General features: G+C 42.0%; 1 protein-coding gene across 1 annotated transcript in view; it reads left to right on the top strand.

The window, feature by feature from the left end:
- The first annotated feature begins 765 nt into the window (after positions 1–765).
- LOC127579224 (protein unc-13 homolog B-like) overlaps positions 766–26,116 on the top strand; it is a 399,584-nt gene continuing 374,233 nt past the window's right edge. The window contains 1 exon segment of the mRNA XM_052031832.1: positions 766–947. Coding sequence (XP_051887792.1) covers positions 926–947 — 22 coding nt within the window. The 5' untranslated portion in view covers positions 766–925.

Here is a 26,116-nt window from a genome sequence, read left to right on the forward strand (position 1 = left end):
TTCAAATGTACTTTAATTATTCAAATACCCAGCCTATATGAACAATGCCATGCATGAGAACTCGTGGTTAAGCAACGGAAGTTGCGCATTCGGACTCTTAATCAAAAGACACTATTTTACTGTACTACTGACTGCTACTGTATATCTGCTCTTCATAAATTGTATGGCTGCTTCTAAAACTACCGAAACACCTAACTGGGTTTTGGTTTCGCAATGTAGATTCGGAAATTTGAACTTGGTCCAATTAGAGAAAAGTTGCAACCCGCTGACTCCTTCAAAATTAAAGAGCGCGTCAAATATACATTTTAAATGCATGGGTACTCAATCTGCAGTTTAAAAGCTCCACGGGGATATACTGCACAATTAAACCTTCTTATAAAAATAAGGCCAGCTCAGACTTAGTTGGATTCTGCATCTACTTCGTGTTGTTTCTATCTTTAATAACTTGAATCCAGGTTGGGGAGCTGGTCTCTGGAGTGACGTGGAGCGATGGTTTACCTGTAGCCGGGAATATCAGGAACAAGGAAGGTTCTGAGTTGCATTTACGTCACTCACCTGACAGCATAATCACCCTCCGAGCCTCTCCTAAGCCCCGCCTCCTCCCCACCCTCGCTCCTCTTCAATTGGTTCAGTGGTCGGATGGGGCGGAATGAACTCACGCCGATCATAGTACGGCGCTACGCCATTGGTTGGAAGCTGCTCTCCGTCCCGCCCCCTCCCCGCAGACACGGTACTTCCGTCTGTGGAATAAACGGACTAATCAACATGGCGATGGGCTGTCAGTGGTCGCGTCGAGCGAGTCAGAGTTGCTTCCAGATGTCAGTGGTGACGCTCGGCACACAGCGGGCACATCCCGAGGGCCAATAAAACCACCTTTGATATTTTCAGCAGCGGTGTTAGGCAGTGAAGCGGACTTTAGTGCACTATGTCTCTACTTTGTGTGAGAGGTGAGTGTTGCTGAGGGGTGTGTTGGGAGTGGGGACAGAGAGGCCTGGGGCAAAGGTTGATGCCCACCGTGCCCTCACTTCGTTCAGTGTCACCAGCCGCACATCTGACCGATCCCACTGATCCGTCTGAAAATAAGTCCTCGTAGCCCCATTCTGACTGAATAAGTAAAGCAGACTTGTTGCTGGTTTCAAAAACCTCTTTCGCAACCATAATTGTTTTGTAAATAAATATATTTCTCCAGCTATGGCATTGAATATGTCTATTTAGATAACTTGTTGCAGCTTTCGCCTAAATCCGTCCATTCTCGCAGTCCCTGCCCCTCTACCTCCGGCTTAATCGCGTATCGTGAATTATTAAAATATTAAATACTGTGTCATCAATGGAACTTTTCAATTTTGAAATCTTTAAAATGATCATTTCGAATTTAGATCTCAAAAAGTACCATGGATGTGGTGTGGTAACATACTAATCCTCGCCCGGTTTCAATGATAAATGAACTGACTAATTCGGTTCCCATTGACATGATAGTGGATCTAAAGCCTCCTCTCGGAGGGCGGCTGTTGCTGCGGGTAAATGGATGCGATGTTCTATTAACGTGGTACAAAATGTATTTTTCTGGTTTGGTGATATAGTAAAACGTTTGTAGAGATGGTTGATGGCGTAATTGAGTCTCGAGTCTTTCTGTCTTGCTTAAACGGTACGGGCTGAACAGATTCCAAAACACTTGTTTCGCTGCCTACCCTGACGATCGTATGACATTTGGGGAAAAGTTTTTTTATACTGTAATTAAAATATTACAGCGTGCATTTGGCACCCGCAAGTTAGTAACGAGCTTTGGGTCGCTTTGCTTTGGTCATTTGTAAATGTTGATAACTTTGCTGATAACTTTGTAGGTGGAAGCGCGTGATCAATCTTATCACTCTAAATATTGAATGTGATCCCAATTATCCGGCATTTTACCACCTTCAACCTATCCAGTATCATCATAGATTTGTTTAAAACCGCAAATTAAGAATTGCCTTAGCTTTGAACGGATGAACTCGATGATGAGCAGGTGCACCTCGGATTTTAGAATGGTTCTACTCACTGTCTTGGTATAATACCTACAGCTCCACAATGCTTCAATTGCACTTTCTATGACATTATTATAATTGAAATAATGTTCCATTTGTTCAATGTTCACTGCAAAAATCCCATCATCTGCCTTTTTAAATCCGATTTTCCAATAGTATAAAGTTGTTAAAAGCTATGATTTTTGCAAATATTAATAGATGTATTGTAAGATAATTTAGGCTCCTGAAACACATTGGGAAATAGCTACGACTATTGTCACCAGCTCCAGGTGGTGGACGATTTTTCACATTATAACTGTTAGGCGACCCTCTCCGGTTTTGCCGTTTTGTCTTAACGGGAAAGCTTAAGGTTGACAAAACACTTCTTTAAAGGAAAGTAATCCGAAAGTGCAGGGATTATGATATTCTCAACACATCACAATTTTATAGTGATAAGTGTTCATTATCTGAAGAATTTACTTTTAACTGGGGAGGAATTTAGTAATTTTTTCGCCCCTCCCCCCCACATCTTGCACTCGTTAGTGAGCGTTACGGTACGATTATAAAACTCATCGTGTCTTTGTCAGGAGATGTTAGCGTCGTATACATAAAGTCGACATAACTGCAGTTGAACCACTACTAGTTTGTCTCATATCTGACAAAAAAATAACAATCAGAAAAAAACTGTGATTTCGCATTCCATCAGCTTTATTGTGGCAAACCAATCTAAATTTAGTACTTTTAAAATTTTATAATGCTAAGAACGATTTTTCTGGTTATTGGTGTGAGAGATTGAGAAACACATCTCTGCATAAGCAACTATGTAGAATTAGTGCTGAAGGCTAATCCAGAACATTGTTAGAATATTTCATTCTATTTTGGCAGATTGTGACCCAAACTCTGAAGGTAAGTTTTTCCTCCCATTAACTGAATTCTCAGTTGCAGTAAGTTCTGATGATAACTTATATCGTAGCTTTTATACTTCAGTGGTGTGATTTAAAGGCACTGGCCAAAGAAGAGGGGAATCATCTAAAAGCTTTAATTAAAGGGCTGGATTTTAAGCATTTCCTTGAGTAGTGCAGAAGAGAGCTACTTAAGGAGCAAATTCTCAAAAGTGGCACATATATGGTCGAAACAGAGCAGTCAATGGTTGAACAGTGAAGGGAACAAACCCAGGTTGGAGTCACATGTTTGAATGGAAGTGTTATAGGTAGTTTAGGTATATGGAGGATTGTGCTTTTAAACATCTCCATTTGTCAAATTAGGTGATCAGAAATGTCAATGAAATTGGAATTGATGGGCAACCAGGACTCTGCAGGAAAGGTCATGGACAGAAACGTTTCAGAAAAGTTCATCATAAAAGATGTTGGAGAGTACCAGAGTATTTGAGACAGCAGGGAACAAAGCAAAAACAATGTTGCATGGGCTAATATAAGAGCAGAGTTGGGCAGTTTGTTTATCTCTGGATACAGATTTGAGGTTTCTGTCATACAGAAATTGGAAGAGGAGTTGGTTAATGGACAACTTGAATACAATTTTAAGGTGAATTGGCTTATCCATTCCCTCAGCCATTATAATTGAATGGGATAAAGGAAAGAGTATAAATCTGCCATCCTTATTTGATCTGACCGATATGGTTCTGGACCCACCAATGTGGTTGACTCTTAGTTGCTTCCCGATAACAGAGACAAATAACAAATGAAATAAGATAATAAATCCCATTAATTAATACTGTGGAGGAGAATTTCAACAGATTTTTTTTGGGGCAGGGATTCAAGATGGAAACGTTATAAATACAAGAAACAGATAACTGAGGAAGGTAAATAGTATTAGAATAAAAAGTAGCTCAGCAATAGAGACAGCTGAAAAATGGGAAATGTGAGGGAGAGGAAAGTGGGTGTATGGTGTCATAAAGCTGTACAGCACAGAAATTGGCCCTTCGGCCCAACTCTTCCATGCTGACTGTGATGCCTATCTATGCTAATCACATTCGCCCGCAGATTGTATCCCTTATTCCTTTTGTATCCCAATCCCTGTCCAAATGCTTTTTAAACATTGTAATTGTATCTATCTCTGCCAGTTCCTTTGGCAGCTTGTTCCATATAACCACCATCCTCTGTGTGGAAAGACTTTTGCCTGAGGTCGCCTTTAAATTTCTCCCTCCTCACCTTAAATCAATGCGTAGCAGTTAGCATAATGCTATTACATTGCCAGTGACCCGGGTTCAATTCCTGCCACCGTCTGTAAGGAGTTTGTACGTTCTCCCCTTGTCTGCATGGGTTTTCTCCGGGTGCTCCAGTTTCCTCCCACATTCCAAAAACGTACGGGTTAGGAGCTGTGGGCATGCTATATTGGCGCTGGAAGAATGGTGACACTTGCGGGCTGCCCCCAGAACACTCTACGCAAAAGATGCATTTCACTGTGTGTTTCGATGTACATGTGACTAATAAATAAATATCTTATCTTAGTTTCTATCTTAGTTCTAGATTCTCCCACCCTGGGGGAAAAAACTCCGACTATCTACCCTATTTATGTTCCTCAAAATTTTATAAACCTCCAGAAGGTCACCTTCTATGTTCAAGTGAGAACAAACCCAGCCTATCCAATCTCTCCTTGTACGTAAAGCCCTCCATTCCAGGCAACATCCTGGTGAATTCATTCTGCACTCTTTCTAATGCTACCACATCCTTCCTGTTGTGCGGCGACCAGAATTGTAAATAACAGGGATAGTAGATAGCAAAGAAGGTTGTGAAAGGAAAAAGTGTGACACAGATCAGTTGGAAAATTGGGGAGAGCAGTGGCAAATGGAATTTAATCCCAGACAAGTGTGAGGTGCATGTATTTAAATGAAATGTGGTAAATAATGCAGATGAGCTGCAGGCACAAGTAACCTCACAAGATTATGATATGGTAGCAATAATATAGACCTGACTTAAATAAAGAGAAGAGTGGACAAGTAGTATTCCTGGCTACATGTATTCAGAAAAGATGGAAAAGGATTGATATGCCAGTTTTGATCACATGTACTATGAGAGAATGCAATAAGTTATTTGAAGATAGAATCTGTCTGGGTGGAATTGAGGAACAATAGAGGAACAGTTACACTGCTAAGTGTACATTATTAACCACAAAATACTGAGAAGGCATAGCGGAGTAATTTGCAGAAAGGTTTAAGAACTTGGGGAAATATTAATGGGGGACTTGAATTTATTCAGCTTTTGAATGGGAAAATAAAAGATGGAGAAGAATTACTGAAATGTGCACAAGAAAACTTTTTTTTTTGATCAGGTATGTTTCCAGGAAAGAAGCAGTAGTGGATCTAATTTAGAGAATGAAGTGGTATAAGTGTTATGATCTGGCATGCACAGCAAGAAAGGGTGTGGAAGCAGATTCAATAACAACTTTTTTAAAAAAAAGTTTAAAAACTTGAAATGTAAATATTTGTAGGGATATGGCGAATGAGCTGGAGAGCAGAATTGATTCCATAGTTCTTAAGAGCAAGCACAGTGGATCTCTTATATGAAATCTTTCTACTGTTATAGAGATTCTTGATCAGGTAACAAATTTTTGTTTAACAATTTAAATGATAGTTTTGAGAATATAAATTTGGAAGGTGGAGCTGGTTCACTAAAAGAAACAGAACAAGTGAACATTTGTGTTATTAAAATATGTCTTCATGGTACTAATATGTTGTTTTCTTATGGGATCATAGATAATTATTTAATCTATCCTAATAGCATTTTTTTAGTGATACATCGGTTGATTACTTTAGTAAATGCTCTAGAGTCAATTGTGTAATGCTCTAGAGTCAGTTATATAGTATTGTGCACAGGATTTCTGTGACATGAACATAGTTTAACATCTCGATGAGCATTTGTCATTAAAATAGAAAATATATCTTTTTAATAGATTTATTGAATAGATTAAGAAACTGTATTTTACAATCAATACAGGAATGACACGGGGATTTGGTTCTTAACAAGTTTTAATGTCTTTGTATTGAATTTTAGAAATATTGACATAAGCTCCTTAAACCTACAGTTATGGAAATTTTGCAATTGGTTCTTCCTTTTTAACACTGCATAATTCAGTCTCGACCAGATTGGAATCACAGCTGTGGCTGATATTCACAGTTGGGTTTCCTCTAGCTGCAAGTTTTCTATCTTGTCGAGGCTGTTGGATGCTGCCCCAGGTGGCTGTTGAAATGCTTAGTTTTTGGAATATATAGAACAGTGCAGTTGCACACCTCGGTTGTGATTCAGCACACCTCATACCAGCTGATCCCAGTGCAGCACTGGTGAAGCCTATGGGGATGTTTGTTGTCATCTAACCATTTCGCTAGAGTCTCTAACAGTCTATTAAAATAATGCACTTTGTCAAAAACTGTCGGTTAAATCACCTTATCTTTTGAAGAGTAAAAGTGTTAACCATTGAAATTAAGGTGGTCCTTTCTCTAAAATTAAATCTTGCATGTACATTGGATTAAATTCAGTAGATTAAATTAGTTCAGGTTGACATCTGATTTTAAAAATAAGGAGAGAAAGCACAGGGAATACTCAGTAAGTCAGACAACACTTCAAGAGAGAGAAACCGAGTTCAGGTTGACATCTGATTTTAAAAATAAGGAGAGAAAGCACAGGGAATACTCAGTAAGTCAGACAACACTTCAAGAGAGAGAAACCGAGTTAATGTTTCAGGTCAATGCTCCACCTACTGAATTTCCACCTGATATAGAACAATACAGCACAATACAGGCCCTTCAGCCCACCATGTTGTGCCAACCTTCAAACCACTCCTAAGACTATCCAACCCCTTCCTCCCCCATATCCCCCTATCTTAAATTCCTCCATATGCTTATCTAACAATCTCTTGAACTTGAACAACGTATCAACCTCCACCACCACCCCAGGCAGAGCATTCCATGCACCAACCACTCTCTAGGTGAAAAACCTCCCTCTGACGTCTCCCTTGAACTTCCCACCCATTACCTTAAAGCCATGCCCTCTTGTTTTGAGCATTGGTGCCCTGGGAAAGAGGCGCTGGCTGTCCACTCTATCTACTCCTCTTAATATTTTGTACAGCTCTATCATGTCTCCCCTCATCCTCCTTCTCTCCAATGAGTAAAGCCCTAGCTCCCTTAGTCTCTCTTCATAATCCATACTCTCTAATCCAGGCAGCATCCTGGTAAATCTCCTCTGCACCCTTTCCAACGCCTCCACATCCTTCCTATAATGAGGCGACCAGATATTAACTGTTTCTCCATAGATGCTGACTGATCTGCTGAGTATGTCCAGCACTTTATGTTCTTATTTCAGATTTCAAGCATCTGTATTTTTTTTTACTTTCCTAATTTTAAAATGGTAACCTGATCTAAATGTGCAGTGGCAGGGACATTAAAGTGTGGTTTCATGTCTGTGGAAAGAAATGAAAATTTTACTTTTGGAGATCACTATGTTAGGGCTGAGTTGACTCCTACAGGAAAGTGTTTGTGTGGACAGGGACAGCATTTGTCTGTTCTCCTCTTTCCAATCTCCACTGAAAGCATGTTGTTACTTTCTGCATTGACTGGGGCATGAAAAGTGGAAACTGCCCTTTTTTTTTGCAGAACCATGCCCCAAACTATGCAAATATGCCACACCAATTAGAAGAAAAATTGAAATTGTTGGAAATCCTGAAATAAAAACAGAAAATGCTGGAACTACTCAGCAAGTCAGGCAGCATCTGTGGAAAGAGAAACATAGATAAACTTTCAGGTTGAAGACCCCCCTCATCAGAAATGGAAAGAGAGAAAACAAGCTAGTTTTAATTTTCAGAGGAGGTGGGTAAGGGATGGAAAGGACAAAAGGATTATCTCTGATAGGATAAGGCTAGAGTTGCTGCAGGAATAAGGTGAAAACAAAGTCATCCAATCCATGGGTTAATGGGGGCAATTAGAGACAGAGAGAGAATCTGGAAATGCTATGAGATGGCAATTAGAAAGTGAGAACAGAAACAAAGGAACATAGAAGTTTTGAAAGGCAGAGCTGTGTAACATACCCAGTAGTTTGGGCTGTGCTAATAGAGAAAAACAAGCCAGTATCACAGATGGACAAGCTAGTTCTGATATAGACAGAAAGTGAGTTATCTGATATTGTTGTAGAATTTGATATTGAGTAGGGAAGGCTGCAATGTGTTATGATGGAAGATGAGGTGTTACTCCTAGTGCTTAGATAGGTCAGAATATGAGTGGGATGGCTCAGCTTTTCTTTCCTTGGCGCAGCCTGCCCTAACAGGCATGTCAGACAGCTTTGAACTTTGCAAGTTTTATATTCCTCTATTTGTCTCTTTGCTCTCTAGCTGTTCATTTATCTCTTGATCTCTCTGCATATTAATCCATCAATTGATGGCCTTGTTTACAGCAATGCTGCCCTAATCAGAGATATTCCCCTTGTCCTGTCCATCCCTCCCTCACCTTTGTGGAAAAAAGGGGCAGGCATAATAGTGGGGGCATGCATGGTAGCATAGTGGTTAGCATAATGCTATTACAGCGCCAGCAACCTGGGTTCAATTTTGGCTGAACTCAAACAATATGAAGCAGTCGTGGACTTTATTTCCTGTAACAAATGGCATCTGAGATCACTTGGCGTGTTTTTATGCATTCGCAAACATGGTCAAAGGTGGCATTTGATATCCATCCTTACTTGCTCTTGAAATGAGGAAGAATTAACAGTCAACCAGATTAGTGGGTCTGGCATCACATTGAAGGTCAAACAGGGTAAGGGTGGCAGAATCCCTTACATAAGAGAAATCAGTGAACTGGATTGTTTCGATGATATTGCTGTCATTATCATTCTTGATATTAGCTGTTTAATTCCAGGTTATTTAAATGCTTGTATTTTAAATGCTGCCACAGTGGGTTCTGAACTCCAGTTTCCTTTTGGTTTCTGGAAATCACTGGCGGAGCCAGTACTTATCCCTTTTGCCCTGAGAAGGTCCTGGTGAGCATTTTGAAACATTGCAGCCATTCTAGTGAAGGCACTCCTACATTGCTGGAAGTATTGATGGGACCAGGCACAGTAGTGCGGCAGTTAGTGTAACGCTATTACAGCGCCAGCGACCCGGGTTCAATTCCGGCCGCTGTCTGTAAGGAGCTTGTACGTTTTCCCTGTGTCTGCGTGGGTTTCCTCCGGGTGCTCTGGTTTCCTCCCACATTCCAAAAACATACAGGTTAGGAAGTTGTGGGCATGCTATGTTGGTGCCAGAAGTGTGGCGACACTTGTAGGCTGCCCCCAGAACACTCCATGCAAAAGGAGCATTTTACTGTGTGTTTCGATGTACGTGTGACTAATAAAGGTATCTTATCTTATCTTCTCTGCAAGTTAAAATTACGTTAAACCATAGAACAATACAGCACAATACAGGCCCTTCGGCCCACCATGTTTGCCACCCTTCAAACCACACCTAAGACTATCTAACCCCTTCCTCCCACATATCCCTCTATTTTAAGTTCCTCCATATGCTTATCTAGCAATCTCGAACTTGACCAATGTATCAGCCTCCACCACCACCACCCTAGGCAGCGCATTCCATGCACCAACCACTCTCTGGGTGAAGAACCTCCCTCTGACATCTCCCTTGAACTTCCCACCCATTACCTTAAAGCCATGCCCTCTTGTATTGAGCATTGGTGCCCTGGGAAAGAGGCGCTGGCTATCCACTCTATCTACTCCTCTTAATATTTTGTATACCTCTAACATGTCTCCCCTCATCCTCCTTCTCTTCAATGAGTAAAACCCTAGCTCCCTTAGTCTCTCCTCATAATCCATACTTTCTAATCCAGGCAGCATCCTGGTAAATCTCCTCTGCATCCTTTCCAACGCCTCCACATCGTTCCTATAATGAGGCGACCAGAACTGGACACAGTACCTTAAGTGTGGTCTAACCAGAGTTTTGTAAAGCTGCATCATTACTTCACGGTTCTTAAACTCGATGCTGCGACTTATGAAAGCTAACATCCCATAAGCTTTCTTAACTACCCTATCTACCTGTGAGGTGACTTTCAGTGATCTGTGAATATGAACCCCCAGATCCCTCTGCTCCTCTACACTGCCCAGAATCCTGCCATTTAGCTTGTATTCCACCTTGGAGTTTGTCCTTCCAAAGTGTACTACCTCACACTTCTCCGGATTGAACTCCATCTGCCACTTGTCAGCCCAGCTTTGCATCCTATCAATATCCCTCTGTAAGCTTCGACAGCCCTCCACACTATCCACAACACCACTGATCTCTGTGTCATCTGCAAACTTGCTAACCCAGCCTTCCACCCCCTCATCTAAGTCATTAATAAATATCACAAAAAGTAGAGGTCCCAGAACCAATCCCTGTGGGATACCACTAGTCACAGCCCTCTAATCCGAATGCACTCCCTCCACCACAACCCTCTGCTTTCTAGAGGCAAGCCAATTCTGAATCCACATGGCCAAGCCTCCCTGGCTCCCTTGGCCTCTGACCTTCTGAAGAAGCCTACCATGCAGAACCTTATCAAACGCCTTACTAAAATCCATGTAGACCACATCTACTGCACTACCCTCATCAACCTTCCTGGTCACCACCTCAAAGAACCCTATCAGGCTTGTGAGGCAAGATCTTCCCTTCACAAAGCCATGCTGGCTGTCCCTAATCAGTCCATGATTCTCTAAATGCTAATAGATCCTATCTTAGAATCCTTTCTCACAGCTTACCCACCACAGACGTAAGGCTCACTGGTCTGTAATTCCCTGGACTATCCCTACTACCTTTTTTGAATAAGGGGACAACAGTCGCCACCCTCCAATCCTCCGGTACCATCCCCGTGGACAATGAGGACTCAAAGAACCTAACCAACGGTTGAGCAATCTCCTCCCTCACCTCATGAAGCAGCCTGGGGAATATTCCGTCAGGACCCAGGGACTTATCTGTCCTAATATTTTCTAACAGCTCCAACACATCCTCTCTCTTAATATCTACATACTCTAGAACATTACCCTTACCAACACTGTCCTCAACATCATCAAGACCCCTCTCCTTGGTGAATACTGAAGAGAAGTATTCATTGAGAACCTCACCCACTTCCACAGCTTCCAGGCAAATCCTCCCACCTTTGTCTTTAATTGGACCTACCTTTACTCTAGCCATCCTTCTGCTCTTCATGTATGAGAAAAAAGCCTTGGGATTCTCCTTAACCCTACTCGCCAAAGCCTTTTCATGTCCCCTTCTCGCTTTCCTCAGCCCTTTCTTAAGTTCCTTCCTTGCTACTCTATATTCCTCACGAGCCCTGTCCTATCCTTATGTATGCTGCCTTCTTCTTCCTAACTAGTTGTTCCACCTCTCTCGTCACCCACGGTTCCTTCACCCTACCATTCTTTCTCTGCCTCACTGGGACAAATTTATCCCTAACATCCTGCAAAAGATCCCTAAACATCGACCACATCTCCATAGTACATTTCCCTTCAAAAATGTCATCCCAATGTACACTCCCAAGTTCTCACCTTATAGCCTCATAATTTACCTTTTCCCAATTAAATATCTTCCCGTCCTCTTTGCTTCTATCCCTGTCCATGACAATTCTAAAGGTTATGGAGCAATGATCACTGTCCCCCATATGCTCACCCACCGATAGATCTGTCACCTGTCCTGGTTCATTACCTAAAACTAGATCTAATATGGCATTCCCTCTAGTTGGCCTGTCAACATACTGTGTCAGGAATCCGTCCTGGACACACGTAACAAACTCCGCCCTGTCTAAACCTTTGGCACTAAGTAGGTGCCAATCAATATTTGGAAAGTCTCCCATTATAATAACCCTGTTATTTTTGCATCTTTCCCAAAACTGCCTCCCTATCTGCTCCTCAGTATCCCTACTGCTACTGGGGGGCCTATAGAATACTCCCAGGAGGGTAACTGCTCCATTCTTGTTCCTAACATCCACCCATATTGACTCTAGAGATGATCCTTCTACATTATCTACCCTTTCTGCAGCTGTTACAGCGTCCCTGACCAGTATCTTCCCCCCCCCCCCCCCCCCATCCCTTTTAAAACACTGAAAACCCGGAATATTCAATATCCATTTCTGCCCTGATGTCAGCCATATCTCTGTAATAGCCACAAACAATATCGTAGGCCCATGTACTTATCCAAGCTCTCAGTTCATCTCCCTTATTCCTGATGCTTCTTGCATTTAAGTAAATGCACTTTAGCCCATCCACCTTACTACTTTTATAGCCTGTACTCTGCTTCTCCTTCCTCAAAGCCTCTCTACCTATCAGATCTGCCTTTTCCCCATCCCCTTCTTCCTCTGACCAACTCCTCTGTTTCCCTTCCCCCTTGCAATCTAGTTTAAACCCTCCTGAAAGAAACACTTTCTTTCCCCAGTTTTGGTAAAAGATCTTTGACTTGATGTTTCTCTTTCCACAGATACTTCCTGACCTGCTGTGTTTCCAGTGTTTTCTATAAGACAAATTAGTATTTGATATAATATGAAAAATAACATTCTTAATTATATTCCTTTGGTGTATTCAAAGCATTTTGGCGAAACAAAAAAATTAATGTGGAGGAATTGATGTAGTTGTTGTAATGTCACAGAAATTTACATCTATCTTTAGCATCAACATAATTTATGGGTTGAATGGGATGAACTGTGAAATTATCTGATCGCCTATGAACCTGTGGCTTTTCTTCATGATTAACGAAAACATTGCTTTGCAAATGCTTTCATTTTTGTCTGTCTTGCACTGGTATAAGAATTTCACTTCTAATGGCATAATATGAATGCCCCCTGCTTCATGTCTTATTTTGGTTCTAAGGGAATGCTGAGAGGTAGGAGTTGGGGGAGGTAGTAGCTTGCCTTGTGAGGGACGACCAGCTTGATCCCAAAATGATCTCCCTGTGGCTGTATGGGTTTCCCCATAGGTGCTCCAATTTCTTCCCATGTGCCAAAGATGTGCTGCTTGTTAGGTTACTTGTCCACTGTAAATTGTCCCTAGTGTAGTTTGGGGGTGGGGTTTTTTATGGGGAAAAATAGGACTGGTGTAGGTTGGTATTTTATTCACATGGTGGGTTGGAAGGTCTGCTCTGAGTTGTACGACTTGATAAGCTGTCAACCTTCTTTCTGTGCATTTTAAATATTGCTGAATTTTTGCTGTTCTTTATTCCTTTTTTTGTGCTATCTTGGAGAATGATAAATAGTATTAATTATAAGCCCTATGCTGTCCCAGAGCGGAGGCTGTTGCACCATGTTTTGGGTTGGGGTATATTATTTAAAATGTTATGCTGAAGGATCATGCAGAAATCACCTGCTTCACAAGGTTTTGAATGTGTAGGCAATTGTTTGTACAGATAAATGCCTTATGTGGCTTCTATTGCAAGCTTTCCTGGAATGTAAGAGTTAAATAATGCAAATACTTTTCAAAACTATTACTTTTTCCTTAAAATAAAACTGCTCATGTTTTATTCTAAATGTTCCATATGTTAGGTATTATTAGTTCATTACTGCATTTCTGTTACATATTAGATTTTCAGGAACGATGGCACAGTAATTAAATTTGTCCTGGTAATCCAGAGGCCTAGATTAACAATCAAGGGATGTGTGTTTGAATCCTACCATGGCATCTGGGGAAATTTAAATTCAGTCAATTGTGTAACTTGAAGTTTTATTTTAAAAAATGCTTGCTTGTCTTGGTAATGACAATGAAATCACTGGTTTGTCTTAAATTTTAAAACTTGCTGGTTAGGGTCGGGGGAAAACACATCTTGTCCTTTTTATGTAGGAAATCTGTTGCTTTATCTAGCCTATGTGTGACTTCTTACCCATAGCAATGTGGTTGATTTTGTTTGGCAAGCTATTCAGTTGTTTGAAACCAGCATGTTTAAACAAAATAAGAAACTGAATGGATCATCCAACATTAATCTGTGCATTGGATAGCACGACAAAATCACTTGCCTTTATCATGGCTGTCTCTAAATCCTGCAACATCATACTCCATCAGTTCTGGTGTGTATTGTACGTGAGGGTCTTCACTTCAGTAGTGTTGCCCTGATTATGTTATGCCATCTGCTGTAGTTCAGAAATCATTCTGCCAGTAGCTGGCAGGGTGATTGGACTGTGGCCATGAACTTTTGATTGTGGGACTGTTCTGTTTGGAATTGAATATGCTTATAGTATCTCATAGTATGTCATTTATTTTGCTGTATGAGGGAGATCGCTGTCTTGTTCTGTTCCATGAGACCTGAGCACATTGAAATTTTTCTTGCTAGAGAGCAGCAGGTGTAGTCAGCACATGGCCTTGTGATGATCGTTTGCTCCCCCATGGTGCAGGATGTGAATGATTAATGGATGTTCCTTTTGCAAGTATCACATGTCCACTTGAGCTGGAATGTTATGGTGGTCATGGGGGATTTCAATATGCAGGTGGATTGGGAAAATCAGGTTGGTACTGGATCCGAAAAGAAGGAATTTGTAGAATGCCTACGAGATGGCTTTTTAGAGCAGCTTGTGGTCAAGCCCACAAGACAAAGGCAATTCTGGATTTGGTGTTGTGCAATGAACCAGATTTGATTAGAGATCTTAAAGTAAAGGAACCTTCAGGAGGCAGTGATCATAATATGATAGAATTCCTCTTGCAACTTGAGAGGGAGAAGCTAAAATTGGACGTGTCGGTAATACAGTTGAGTAAAGGTAACTACAGAGGCATGAGAGAGGAACTGGCCAAAGTTTATTGGAAGGGGACCCTAGCAGGGATGACAGTAGAGCAGCAATGGCAGGAGTTTCTGGGAGTAATTCAGAAGACACGGGATCAGTTCATCTCAAAGAAGAAGCAGCATTCTAAAGGCAGGATGAGGCAACCATGGCTGACAGGGGAAATCAAAGACAGCATAAAAGCAAAAGAGAGGGCATACAGTATTGCAAAAATTAGTGGGAAGCTAGAGGATTGGGAAGCTTTTAAAATCCAACAGAAGGCAACTAATAAAGCAATATGAGGCGAAAAGATGAAATATAAATGTAAGCTAGCCAATAATATAAAATTTTTTCAGATATATATTTAAAAAAAGAGGCAAGAGTGGACATCGGACTGCTGGAAAATGACTCTGGATAGTTAGTAATGGGGAACAAAGAAATGGATGAACTGAATTAATATTTTGCGTCAGTCTTCACTGCAGAAGACACCAGCAATATTGCCAGAAATTTGAGAGCTGGGGGACAGAAGTGAGTGTAGTCACTATTACTAAGGAGAAAGTGCATGAGAAGCTGAAAGGTCTGAAGGTGGATAAGTCACCTGGATCGGATGGTCTACACCCCAGAGTTCTGAAACAGATAACTGAAGAGATTGTGGAGGCATTAGTAGTGACCTTTCAAGAATCACTAGAATCAAGAATGGTTCTGGAGGACTGGAAAATCACAAATGTCACTCCACTCTATAGAAGGGAGGGAGGCAAAAGACCGGAAATTACAGGCCAGTTAGGTTGGTAAGATGTTAGAGTCCATTATTAAGGATGAGGTTCCCGGTGTACTTGGAAGCACATGATAAAATAGGCTGAAGTCAGCATGGTTTCCTTAAGGGGAGATCTTGCCTGACAAATCTGTTGGAATTCTCTGAGGAAGTAATGGGCAGTATAGAGAAAGGAGACTCAGTGGATGTTGTTTACTTGGTTTTTCAGAAGGCCTTTGTGTGGCATGTTGAGGCTGCGAACCAAGATGGGGGCTCATGGTATTACAGGAGAGGTACTAGCATGAATAGAAGGTTGACTGGCAGAAGGCGAAGAGTGGGAATAAAGGGGGCCTTTTCTGGTTGGCTGCTGGTGACCAGTGGTGTTCCTCAGGGGTTGGTGTTGGGTCTGCTACTTTTCACGTTTCTTGTTAATGATCTAGATGGTGGAATTGATGGCTTTGTGGCCACGAGAAAGATAGGTGGAGGGGCAGGTAGTGTTGAGGAAGCAGGGAGTCTGCAGAAGGCCTTGGACAGGTTGGGCGAATGGGCAAGAAAGTGGCATATGGAATACAGCGTAGGGAAGTGTACGGTCCTGTACTTTGGTGGAAGGAATAAAGGTGTAGACTATTTTCTAAACGGGGAGCGAATTCAGAAATCAGAGGTGCAAAGGGACTTAGGAGTCCTAGTGCTGTATTTCTTAAAGGTTAACTTGAAGTTTGAGTTGGTAGTAAGGAAGGCAAATTCAATGTTAACATTTATTTCAAGAGCACTAGAATATATAGTAAAAACAAGGATGTAATGCTGAGACTTTATAAGGCATTGGTCAGACCACATCTGGAGTATTGTGAGCAGCTCTGGGCCCATACCTAAGGAAGGATGTGCTGGCATAGGAGAGGGTCCAGAGGACTTTTACAAGAATGATCTCAGGAATGAAAGGGTTAATGTATGAGGAGTGTTTGATGGCTCTGGACCTGTACTCCAGTGAGTTTAGAAGGATAAGGGGGGAATCTCATTGAAACCTACTGAATATTGAAAGGCCTCGATAGAGTAGATGTGGAGAGGATGTTTCCAGTAGTAGGAGAGTCTCAAACTAGAGTGCACAGCCTCAGAACAGAAGGACATTCCTTTAGAACAGAGATGAGGAGGAATTTCTTTAGCCAGAGGGTGGTGAACCTGTGGAATACATTGCCACAGATGGCCGTGGAGGCCACGTCATTGGGTATATTTAAAGCGAAGGTTGATGGGTCTTTGGTTAGTAAGGGCATCAAAAGTTACAGGGAGAAGGCAGGAGAATGGGGTTGAGAGGGAAAAATAAATCAGCCATGATCAAATGGCGGAGCAGACTTGATGGGCCTAATGGTCTAATTCTGCTCCAATGTCTTATGGTCTTATGGAACATGTTCTACTCTTGCAATATCCTGCCAGCGTGTAATTAATGTGCAGCGCACATCATGCATGTCAGTGCTCAGAATCCTGGTAGCAGTCATGCCTTCATTCTGCAGTATTCAGCATTTCAGTCACTGCAGAGAACCAAAGAGAGGTATAAACAAGGTAATCTGGCCAGTGAGTGAATGGGAGCAGTTGGAGGGTGAGAACATAGGCAAAAGAATGTGGAAGCTGTGAAATGCAGTGTGAGGACATGCCCAGCAGGTCAGGCTGGCATGTCTTCCACTCACATGGGGGGAAAAAAAGACAAGCTGAGCTAATATCAAAATAGATGATTGATGCAGAATGAGAAAGCAAGTTACTGAAGATGTCAAACTCAATATTGAGCCCAGAGGTTGCAACCTGTCTAGACAGAATATGAGGTGCTGTTCCTCAAGCCTGTGTTGGGCCTCACTGTGATAAAACAGGAAGTCACAGGCCAATATGTCAGAGTGGGATAGGGAATTAAAGTGGCAGGCAACGGGAAGTTCTGGGTTGCCACTGTGAACTGAACTTGCGTGTTCCGCAAAGCAATCACCCAATGTAGAAGAGACCAAGTTGTTCACACCAAATGCAGTACACTGGATTGGCAGATGTGCAAATGAATTGCTTCTTCAGCTTGAAAGACTTCAGGTCCCTGGATGGTGGGAAGATCAAAGATGAAGAGACAAGTGTTACATTGGCTCTGGTTGCAAGGAAAAGTGCCGTAAGAAGGGGGATGGTTGGTGGGATCGGAAGAATGGACAGGGAGTCAGAGGGAACAGTCCCTGCAAAATACTGAAAGGGGAGGAGAGGGGAAAGTGTGCATGGTGGTGGAATCTCTTTGAAGGTGGCAGAAATTATGGAAAATGATCAGTTGAATGTGGAGGCTGGTTGGTTGGAAGGTGAGGACCAAAGGAACTCAATCCTTGTTCTGTCCTGGAGGAGTGGGTGTGAGAGCAGAGGCATAGGAAATGGATGATATGAGGTCAAGGTCTTTGTTAACAATGGTAGAGGGGATGCCGCGGTTCAGAAAGAAATAAGACATTTCAGAGGCACCTGTATGGAAAGTCTCATCATTGGACCAAATACGACAGGGAAGGAGGAACTGGGAGTATGGAATAAGGTTCTTACAGGAGGCAGGATGGGACTGAGTAGTCAAGTTAGCTTTGGGAGTCAGTAAACTTGGAATAGATGTTAGTAGCAGACCATCTCCTGAGATGGGAGACAGAGAGATCCAGAAAAGGAAGGAAAGAGTCAGATTGAACATGTGGATGGATGTGGAGAGAATGCTTCTATTCATAGGAGAGGCTAGTATCCGAGGACATCCCTTTAAAACTGAGATGAGGTGGATTTTCTTCAGCTAGAGAGTGGTAAATCTGTAGAATTCGTTGCCACAGGGGGCTGTGGAGGCCAAGTCATTGGGTGTATTTAAGGCAGAGATTGCTAGGTTCTTGATTGGTAAGGCGGTTAAGGGTTACAGGGAGAAGACAGAAGACAGAAGAATGGGGTTTAAAACAAAACAGCCATAATTGAATGGGGGAGCAGACTCATTGGGTGGAATGCCCTAATTCTGCCCCTGTACCTTGTGGTCGTATGTGAAGATGAGGGCAGGATGGAAATTGGCGGCAAAAGTAATGAAACTGTTGAGCTCTTCATGAGTGCAGGAGGTAGCACCAATGAAGTCATTAATGTACCAGAAAAAGAGTTGAGGGAGCAGGCCCACGTTGGACTGAAACAATGAATGTTTCACATATCCCACAAAACTCTGGCATAGGTTGGGCTCATGCCAAATGCCCACAGCTACACCTTTTGATCTGGATAAAGTGAATGGGAGTGAAAGAGAAGTTCTTGAATGTGAGAACAAGTTTAAAGGTAAAAGAGTATGTTGGTGGAGGGGAACAAGTCTGACCTCTGTTCAAGGAAGAAGCAGAGGGCTCTCAGACCATCCTGATGTAGGATGGAGGTATAAAGCGATTGGATGTTCATGGTTAAGATGAGCCTTTTGGGACCAGGGAATTGGAACCAGTCAAAGTTGCAGACAGCATTGGAGGTGTCATGGATGTAAAAAGGAAGGACTGTACTGGAGGAAAAAGGATAGAGTCAGGGTAGGAACAAATAGGTTTTGTGGAGCAAGAACAGGCTGAAACAATAGGCCTGCTAGGGCAGTGCTGGTTGTGGCTTTTGGGCAGTTGATTGAAATGGGCTGTGTGGGGCTGGCACACTTGAAGCTGTGGAACCATAGGACACTACAGCACAGAAAACAGGCCATTCGGCCCTTCTAGTCTGTGCCAAAACTTTATTCCACTAGTCCCATTGACCTGCACCCAGTCAATAATCCTCCAGACCTCTCCTGTCGATGTATCTATCCAATTTATTCTTAAAACTTAAGTGAGACCACATTTACCACACCAGATGGCAGCCCGTTCCAGACTCTCACCATGCTTCAAGTGAAGAAGTTCCCCCCAATGTTCTCCCTAAACCTTTCCCCTTTCACCCTAAAGCCATGTCCTCTTGTACTTATCTCTCCTAATCTAGGTAGAAAGAGCCTACTCGCATTAACTCTGTCTATAGCCCTCATAATTTTGTAAACCTCTATCAAATCTCCCCTCATTCTTCTATGCTCCAAGGAATAAAGCCCTAACTTGTTCAATCTTTCCCTGTAACTCAACTCCTGAAGATCCGGCCACATTCTAGTAAATCTCCTCTGCACTCTTTCAATCTTACTGATATCCTTCCTATAGTTAGGTGACCAGAACTGCACACGATACTCCAAATTTGGCCTCACCAATGTCTTATACAACCTCACCATAACATCCCAACTCCTATACTCAATACTTTGATTTGTGAATGCCAGGATGCCAAAAGCCTTTTTTTTACAACCCTGTCTACCTGTGACACCACTTTCAGGGAATTATGTATCTGAATTCCCAGATCCCTTTGTTCCTCCACACTCCTCCGTGCCCTACCACTTACTGTGTATGTCCTACCTTGATTTGTCCTTCCAAAATGCAACACCTCACATTTGTCTGCATTAAATTCCATCTGCCACTTTCTGGCCCATTTTTCCAGTTGGTCTAGATCCCTCTGCAAGCTTTGAAAGCCTTCCTCACTGTCCACAACACCTCCAATCTTAGTGTCATCAGCAAACTTGTTGATCCAATTTACCACATTATCATCTAGATCATTGATATAGACAACAAACAACAATGGTCCCAGCACAGATCCCTGAGGCACACCACTAGTCACAGGCCTCCAGTCTGAGAAACAATCATCCACTCCCACTCTCTGTCTTCTCCCACATAGCCAATTTCTAATTCAGTTTACAACCTTTCCATGGATACCTAGTGTCTGAACCTTCTGAACTAACCTCCCATGTGGGACCTTGTCAAAGGCCTTACTGAAGTCCATGTAGACAACATCCACAGCCTTTCCTTCATTTACTTTCTTGGTAACCTCCTCAAAAAAACTCTACAAGATTCGTTAAACACGATCTACCACGCACAAAGCCATGCTGACTATCCTTAATCAGCCCTTGGCTGTCCAAATACTTGTATATCCCATCTCTCAGAAAACCTTCCAATAATTTACCTACTACTGATGTCAGGCTCACCGGCCTGTAATTACCTGGTTTACTTTTAGAGCCTTTTTTAAACAACAGAACAACATGAGCTACCCTCCAGTCCTCCGGCACCGCACCCGTGGCTAAGGACATTTTAAATATATCTGCCAGGGCCCCTGCAATTTCTACGCTAGTCCCTCTCAATGTCTGAGGAAATATCTTATCAGGCCCGGGGAATTTATCTACCTTTATTCGCTGTAAGGCAGCAAGCACCTCCTCCTCTTTCATCTCTATGTTCCATGACACTAGTGCTTGTTCCCCTTCCTTCCATATCCACTATGCCAGTTTCCTGAGTAAATACTGATGCAAAAAAATTGTTTGAGATCTTCCCCCATCTCCTGAGGCTCCACACATAGATGACCACTCTGATCTTCTAGGGGACCAATTTTGTCCCCTACTATCCTTTTACTTTTAATATACTCATAGAAACCCTTGGGGTTTACCTTCACATTATCTGCCAAAGCAACCTCATGTCTTCTTTTTGCCTTCCTGATGTCTTTTTTTTAGTATTTTCTTGCATTTTCTATATTCTTCAAGTACCTCATTTGTCCCTAGTTACCTATACTTGCTATAAACCTCTCTCTTTTTCTTAACCAGATCGCCAATATCCCTTGAAAACCAAGGTTCCCTATGCTTGTTAACTTTGCCTTTAATCCTGGCAGGAACATGCAAACTCTGCACTCTCAAAATTTTGCCTTTGAAGGCCTTTCAGTTACTGAACACATCCTTGCCAGAAAGCAACTTATCCCACTCCACTCTTCCTAGATCCTTTCTCATTTCCACAGAATTGGCCTTTCTCCAATTTAGAACCTCAACTTAAGGACCAGATCTATCCTTATCCATAATTAACTTGAAACTAATGACATTGTGGTCACTGGACCCAAAATGCTCACCTACGCATACTTCTGTCACCTGACCTGTCTGGTTCCCTAATAGGAGATCAAGTATTGCATTCTCTTTTGTTGGTACCTCTATATATTGATTTAGAAAACTATCCTGAACACATTTGACAAATTCCAAGCCATCCAGCCCTTTCACAGTGTGGGAGTCCCAGTCAATATGTGGAAAGTTAAAATCCCTTACTATTACAACTTTGTTTCTTACATCAGTCTGCTATCTCACTACAGATTTGTTCATCCAATTTTCTCTGACTGTTGGGTGGTCTATAATACAACCCTATTAGTGTGGCCACCCCTTTCCTGTTCATCAGCTCCACCCATATGGCCTCTGTAGACGAGCCCTCTGGGCTGTCCTGTCTACATACAGCTGTGATATTTTCCCTGACTGGTAATGCCACTCCTCCCCCTTTCATCTCTCCCCACCCCCCCCCCCCCCCCCACCATCACGTCTAAAACAATGGAACCCCGGAACATTAAGCTGCAAGTCCTGCCCCTCCTGCAACCAAGTCTAATAGCAATAATGTCGTAATCCCACGTGCCAATTCACACCTAAGCTCATCTGCCTTACCTACAATACTCCTTGCATTGAAATAGATGCACCCGAAAACATTTCTATCACGTACAAACCTTTGATTTCTGTCTATACCTGCAGTCCTTGCATTGACCTTTTTCCTCCTCCACCTCACTATCTGCTCTAACACTCTGGTTTCCCTCCCCTTGCAAATCTAGTTTAAACCACCCGGAGCAGCACTAGCAAACCTACCTGCAAGTATGTTAGTCCCCCTCCAGTTCAGGTGCAAACTGTCGCCTAGGAACAGCGAACAATCCTGTGGAGGGAAGATGTCTCAAGAAAATGAGGTCCGTGACTGGGTGACTATGGCCTGATGTTTGATGTGATCCAAAGGGAGGTATGAGGAGGTGTCCTAGAGCTGACGTCGGTCCTCTAAGAAATAGTTTACCAAACCACAACAGCATCACCTTGTCAGCAGGTTTGATGATGATTGGTTCTTAGTGAACGTAGCGCTGCAAGTTCAGTTAGAGGGTAGGTTAGAGCACAAGAGGAGAGTGGAAAAGTCCAGATGGTCAACGTCACATTGGCAGTTAGTAATGGCTAGATCTAGAGAGGGTAATTGGCCAGAGGGAAGTGTCCAGGCGGATCAGGAGTACTGAAGATGGGTAAAAGGGCCCACAGTTTGGGGTGAAGGTTCCTGGCCAAAGAAATAGGCACAGAGCTGGAGATGGCAGAAGAAGGGTTCAGTGTAATGTGGCACTCTGAATTCATTGAAATGAGGATGTAGGGGGACACACCTGAGGCCTCTGCTGAGGACTGATCGTTAGGGATCCAAGGGAAGATTAGAAGGTATGGGGGAGAGATGTGGTCTGAGGGAAGTGAGGGGGAGAAAAACCTGGAGAGTTACTGGAATCCAAGAGCTGTTGGAGTTTATGATCTTCGACATCTGAAAGGAAGGGGAAAAATCTTTTATTGCAGCACCAAATGTGAAGAATAAAGTGGAACTGTGGACCATAACAGCTTTGTGATACAGAGTGTGGGTGTTCTTGCCGAGTGAAGTCAAGAGCATGCATGTGCTGACACATGTCATTGAGTGTGGATCTGAGGATGCAAAGAGAAAATTGCCTTCTAAAGACACTGGATGGTTTGAACACACTTGTGATCCTGGGTGGGTCCAAACTGTGAAGGGTGGAATTTCAATTGAAATCCATGTCAGATGAGTCTGAGCTGGGGATGTGTGATAAAGGGATGTGGTTGTGGAAGCAAGCACAGTACAGCCTTTTAGAAATCAGTTTGGGTCAGGATGACCATTGTGAAGCCTGTAAATCTCCACGTTAATTTTGGACCATTTAATATAAATCTTCCTATGTGTGCACCTCACTAACTGAGAGTATCGGCAGGATGCCTGAAACTAGGCTGTTGGCAGGTCTGTAAGCACTGACTGGTTCCTTTAAACTTCTCGCCCCTTGTATAGGTCATTAATGTGAGGTCAAGTGAAATTATTGTAGGCTTTGACTTAAATACTTAAATGGTGCCTCAAATGCCACATTGAGAGTTAACTTCTTTGGTACACTGTTCTTTGGGTCAGCATTGAAGGGTTTTGTCTGAGTGCTGTAATATTGCACACAGTCCTTATAATTATTTTACTGATGGCTTTGCTGTTGCTTGTGTTTGCAGTTTATAGCACAGTGCTATAGAAATCAGAGTTTGGGTCAGGATGACCAAAACTAAGTGCTATTTCCTGAAGGCCTGAGAAAATAGTTTCATGGAACTACAGTATGTTGTCTCTGATATGTTCAATTTTATCAGCAATTGAAGTACTTTTTATGAACAAGGAGATGCTGTGGAGGGGTGGGTGGGTTAGAAAAAAGCAATACAAGATCTGTAGTATGTTTTAAGAGAAAAAAAGTTAGAGCTATGTTTATTAATGAGATTCTAGTCAGTGCTGACTGAAAACTTTCAACTTTTTTGTAACTTTTCTTCAATGGTGGGTTTGTATATACAGTAGTTCAGAATATGTGGCACTAATAAATAGGAAATATTAATAAATTGTGCAGAACTTTTGCCTTGGCATGGGTTTAGTCACTGCAGCTGCTGGAACTCTACTGACATTTTGAAAGAGTAATTGGACTTGAATAAATGCACAGAAAGGATTTCCTATTCCTAGCTGAGAATATCCAAAATTATAACTTTAAGCATTTTCCCAGTTTCATTGAAATTTGACGATCACACCAATTACTGTGACATAATGTGAAACTCTGCAGATTTGAGGGTTGTATTAGCTCAAAATAAACTTGATCTGAATCAATGAATATGTATCAGTGTGCAAATGTGTCCCACTCTGTGAGCCATGCACTACTGATACATCAGAGTAGTTTGTAGCTGCAGAATTACATCTTCAAGATGGTGGAACGAGGAGGTAATGGAAAAAAATACTCTTGGGTAGTCCAGTTCTTCAATGTATTGAGAATGATGATTGATATCTGTGCTGAGAGAGTGATTTGAGCAGGAGTGGTTGATGCTACAATTTTTTTTTAAATTTTGACAATCTAAGGCAATCTAAATTTTAAAAAAATCCAACAATCCATTTGGAAAATTCTGTTTTTAAGTTTTATCAGTTTTTAAAATTTCATGTCAGTGATAAATAGCAACCATGCAGAATTTGCATTTTGCATTGGAATACTAGATGTGACTTTTGAAACTGGTGTGCAGTCTATTGACCAATCCCATTAGCCCATGGGATGCCCCAACTGGTGGTATGACAGTGGGTAGAAAAAGAACAGAAAATAAGAACAGGCAAAAGTAGAGCAAACAAAAATGACCTTTTTTTGAGTTGTATGCCAGCTATTCAGCGAATATTTGAAAATGATTTACAACTCTTAAGTAGGCAATGTAGTTTGTCATTCCTGATGGAGCTTTATTCGAGTTGTTATGAGTGTGTGTGTATTTTTAAATAAGCATTTTGTAATTAAAGATTGCGTGACTTAATACAAATTTGAATGTACAAAAGAATAGCCGTTATTTTTGATGAGAGCCTTGAGATGCACAGTGATCAAGTTATAAGTATGCTGTTTTCATTCCATGATGATGAGAAGAAAGATGAGAATAATTCTATAATGTTTGACGAGGAAGTTGTGTAAGAATGCAATCTTCTCTTTCTCTCTCTAGGTCAAGTTGAGTTTATTGTCACATGCACAAGTATGGTGAGGTACAGGCATAATGAAAAACCTGCTTGCAGTATCATCACAGGCACGTAATTCAGACAACACCACACAGAACATAACTTGTTTGTGATAGTTAAATGACTTGGACAAAAATGCAGATGGGTTAGTAAATTTGCGGATGACACAAAAATTGGTAGAGTTGCGGACAGTGAAGATGGTCATCAAAGGATATAACAGGCTATGGATCAGTTACAGTTATGGGTGAAGAAATGGCAGATGGAGTTTAATCCAGGCAAGTGCAAGATGTTGCACTTTGGCAGGTCTAATGTAAGGGGAAAGTATACATTTATTGACAGGACCCTTAACAGCATTGAGGTGCAGAGGGATCTAGGGTCCAAGTCCATACCTCCCCTGAAAGTGGCAACACAAATAGACTGGTAAAGAAGGCATATGGCATGGTTGCCTTCATCACTAGGCACATAGAGTATAAAGGTCATGAAGTTATGACGCAGTTGTATAAAACTTTGGTTCGGCCACACTTGGAGGATTGTGCGCATTATCACCCCATTACAGGAAGGATGTGGAGGCTTTGGAGAGGGTGCAGAAGAGGTTTACCAGGATGCTGCTTGGATTAGAGAGTATTAGCAATAAGGAGAAGTTGGAGAAACTGTTTTCTTTGGAGCATTGGAGGCTGAGGGGAGACCTGATAGAAATTTATAAAATTGAGAGGCATAGATAGGGTAGACAGCCAGAATATTTTTTCCCAGAGTAGAAATGTCGTATAGCATAGCTTTAAGGTGATGAGGGGAAAGTTGAAAGGGGATGTGCGGGGCAAGTTTTTTTTACGCAGAGGGTGGTAGGTGCTTGGAATGTGCTGCCAGAGGTGGTAGTGGAGCAAATACGATAGTGTCATTCTAAATAAGCACCTGAATATGCAGGGAATGGAGGGATATGAATTGTGCAGGCAGAAAGGATTAGTTTAATTTGACATCATGCTCAGCACAGACATCATGGGCTGAAGGGCCTGTTCCTGTTCTGAACTGTTCTATGTTCTGTGTAATCTTTGTACCTTTA

The sequence above is a fragment of the Pristis pectinata genome, chromosome 2 (assembly GCF_009764475.1).
Source record: "Pristis pectinata isolate sPriPec2 chromosome 2, sPriPec2.1.pri, whole genome shotgun sequence".
NCBI lineage: Eukaryota > Metazoa > Chordata > Chondrichthyes > Rhinopristiformes > Pristidae > Pristis > Pristis pectinata.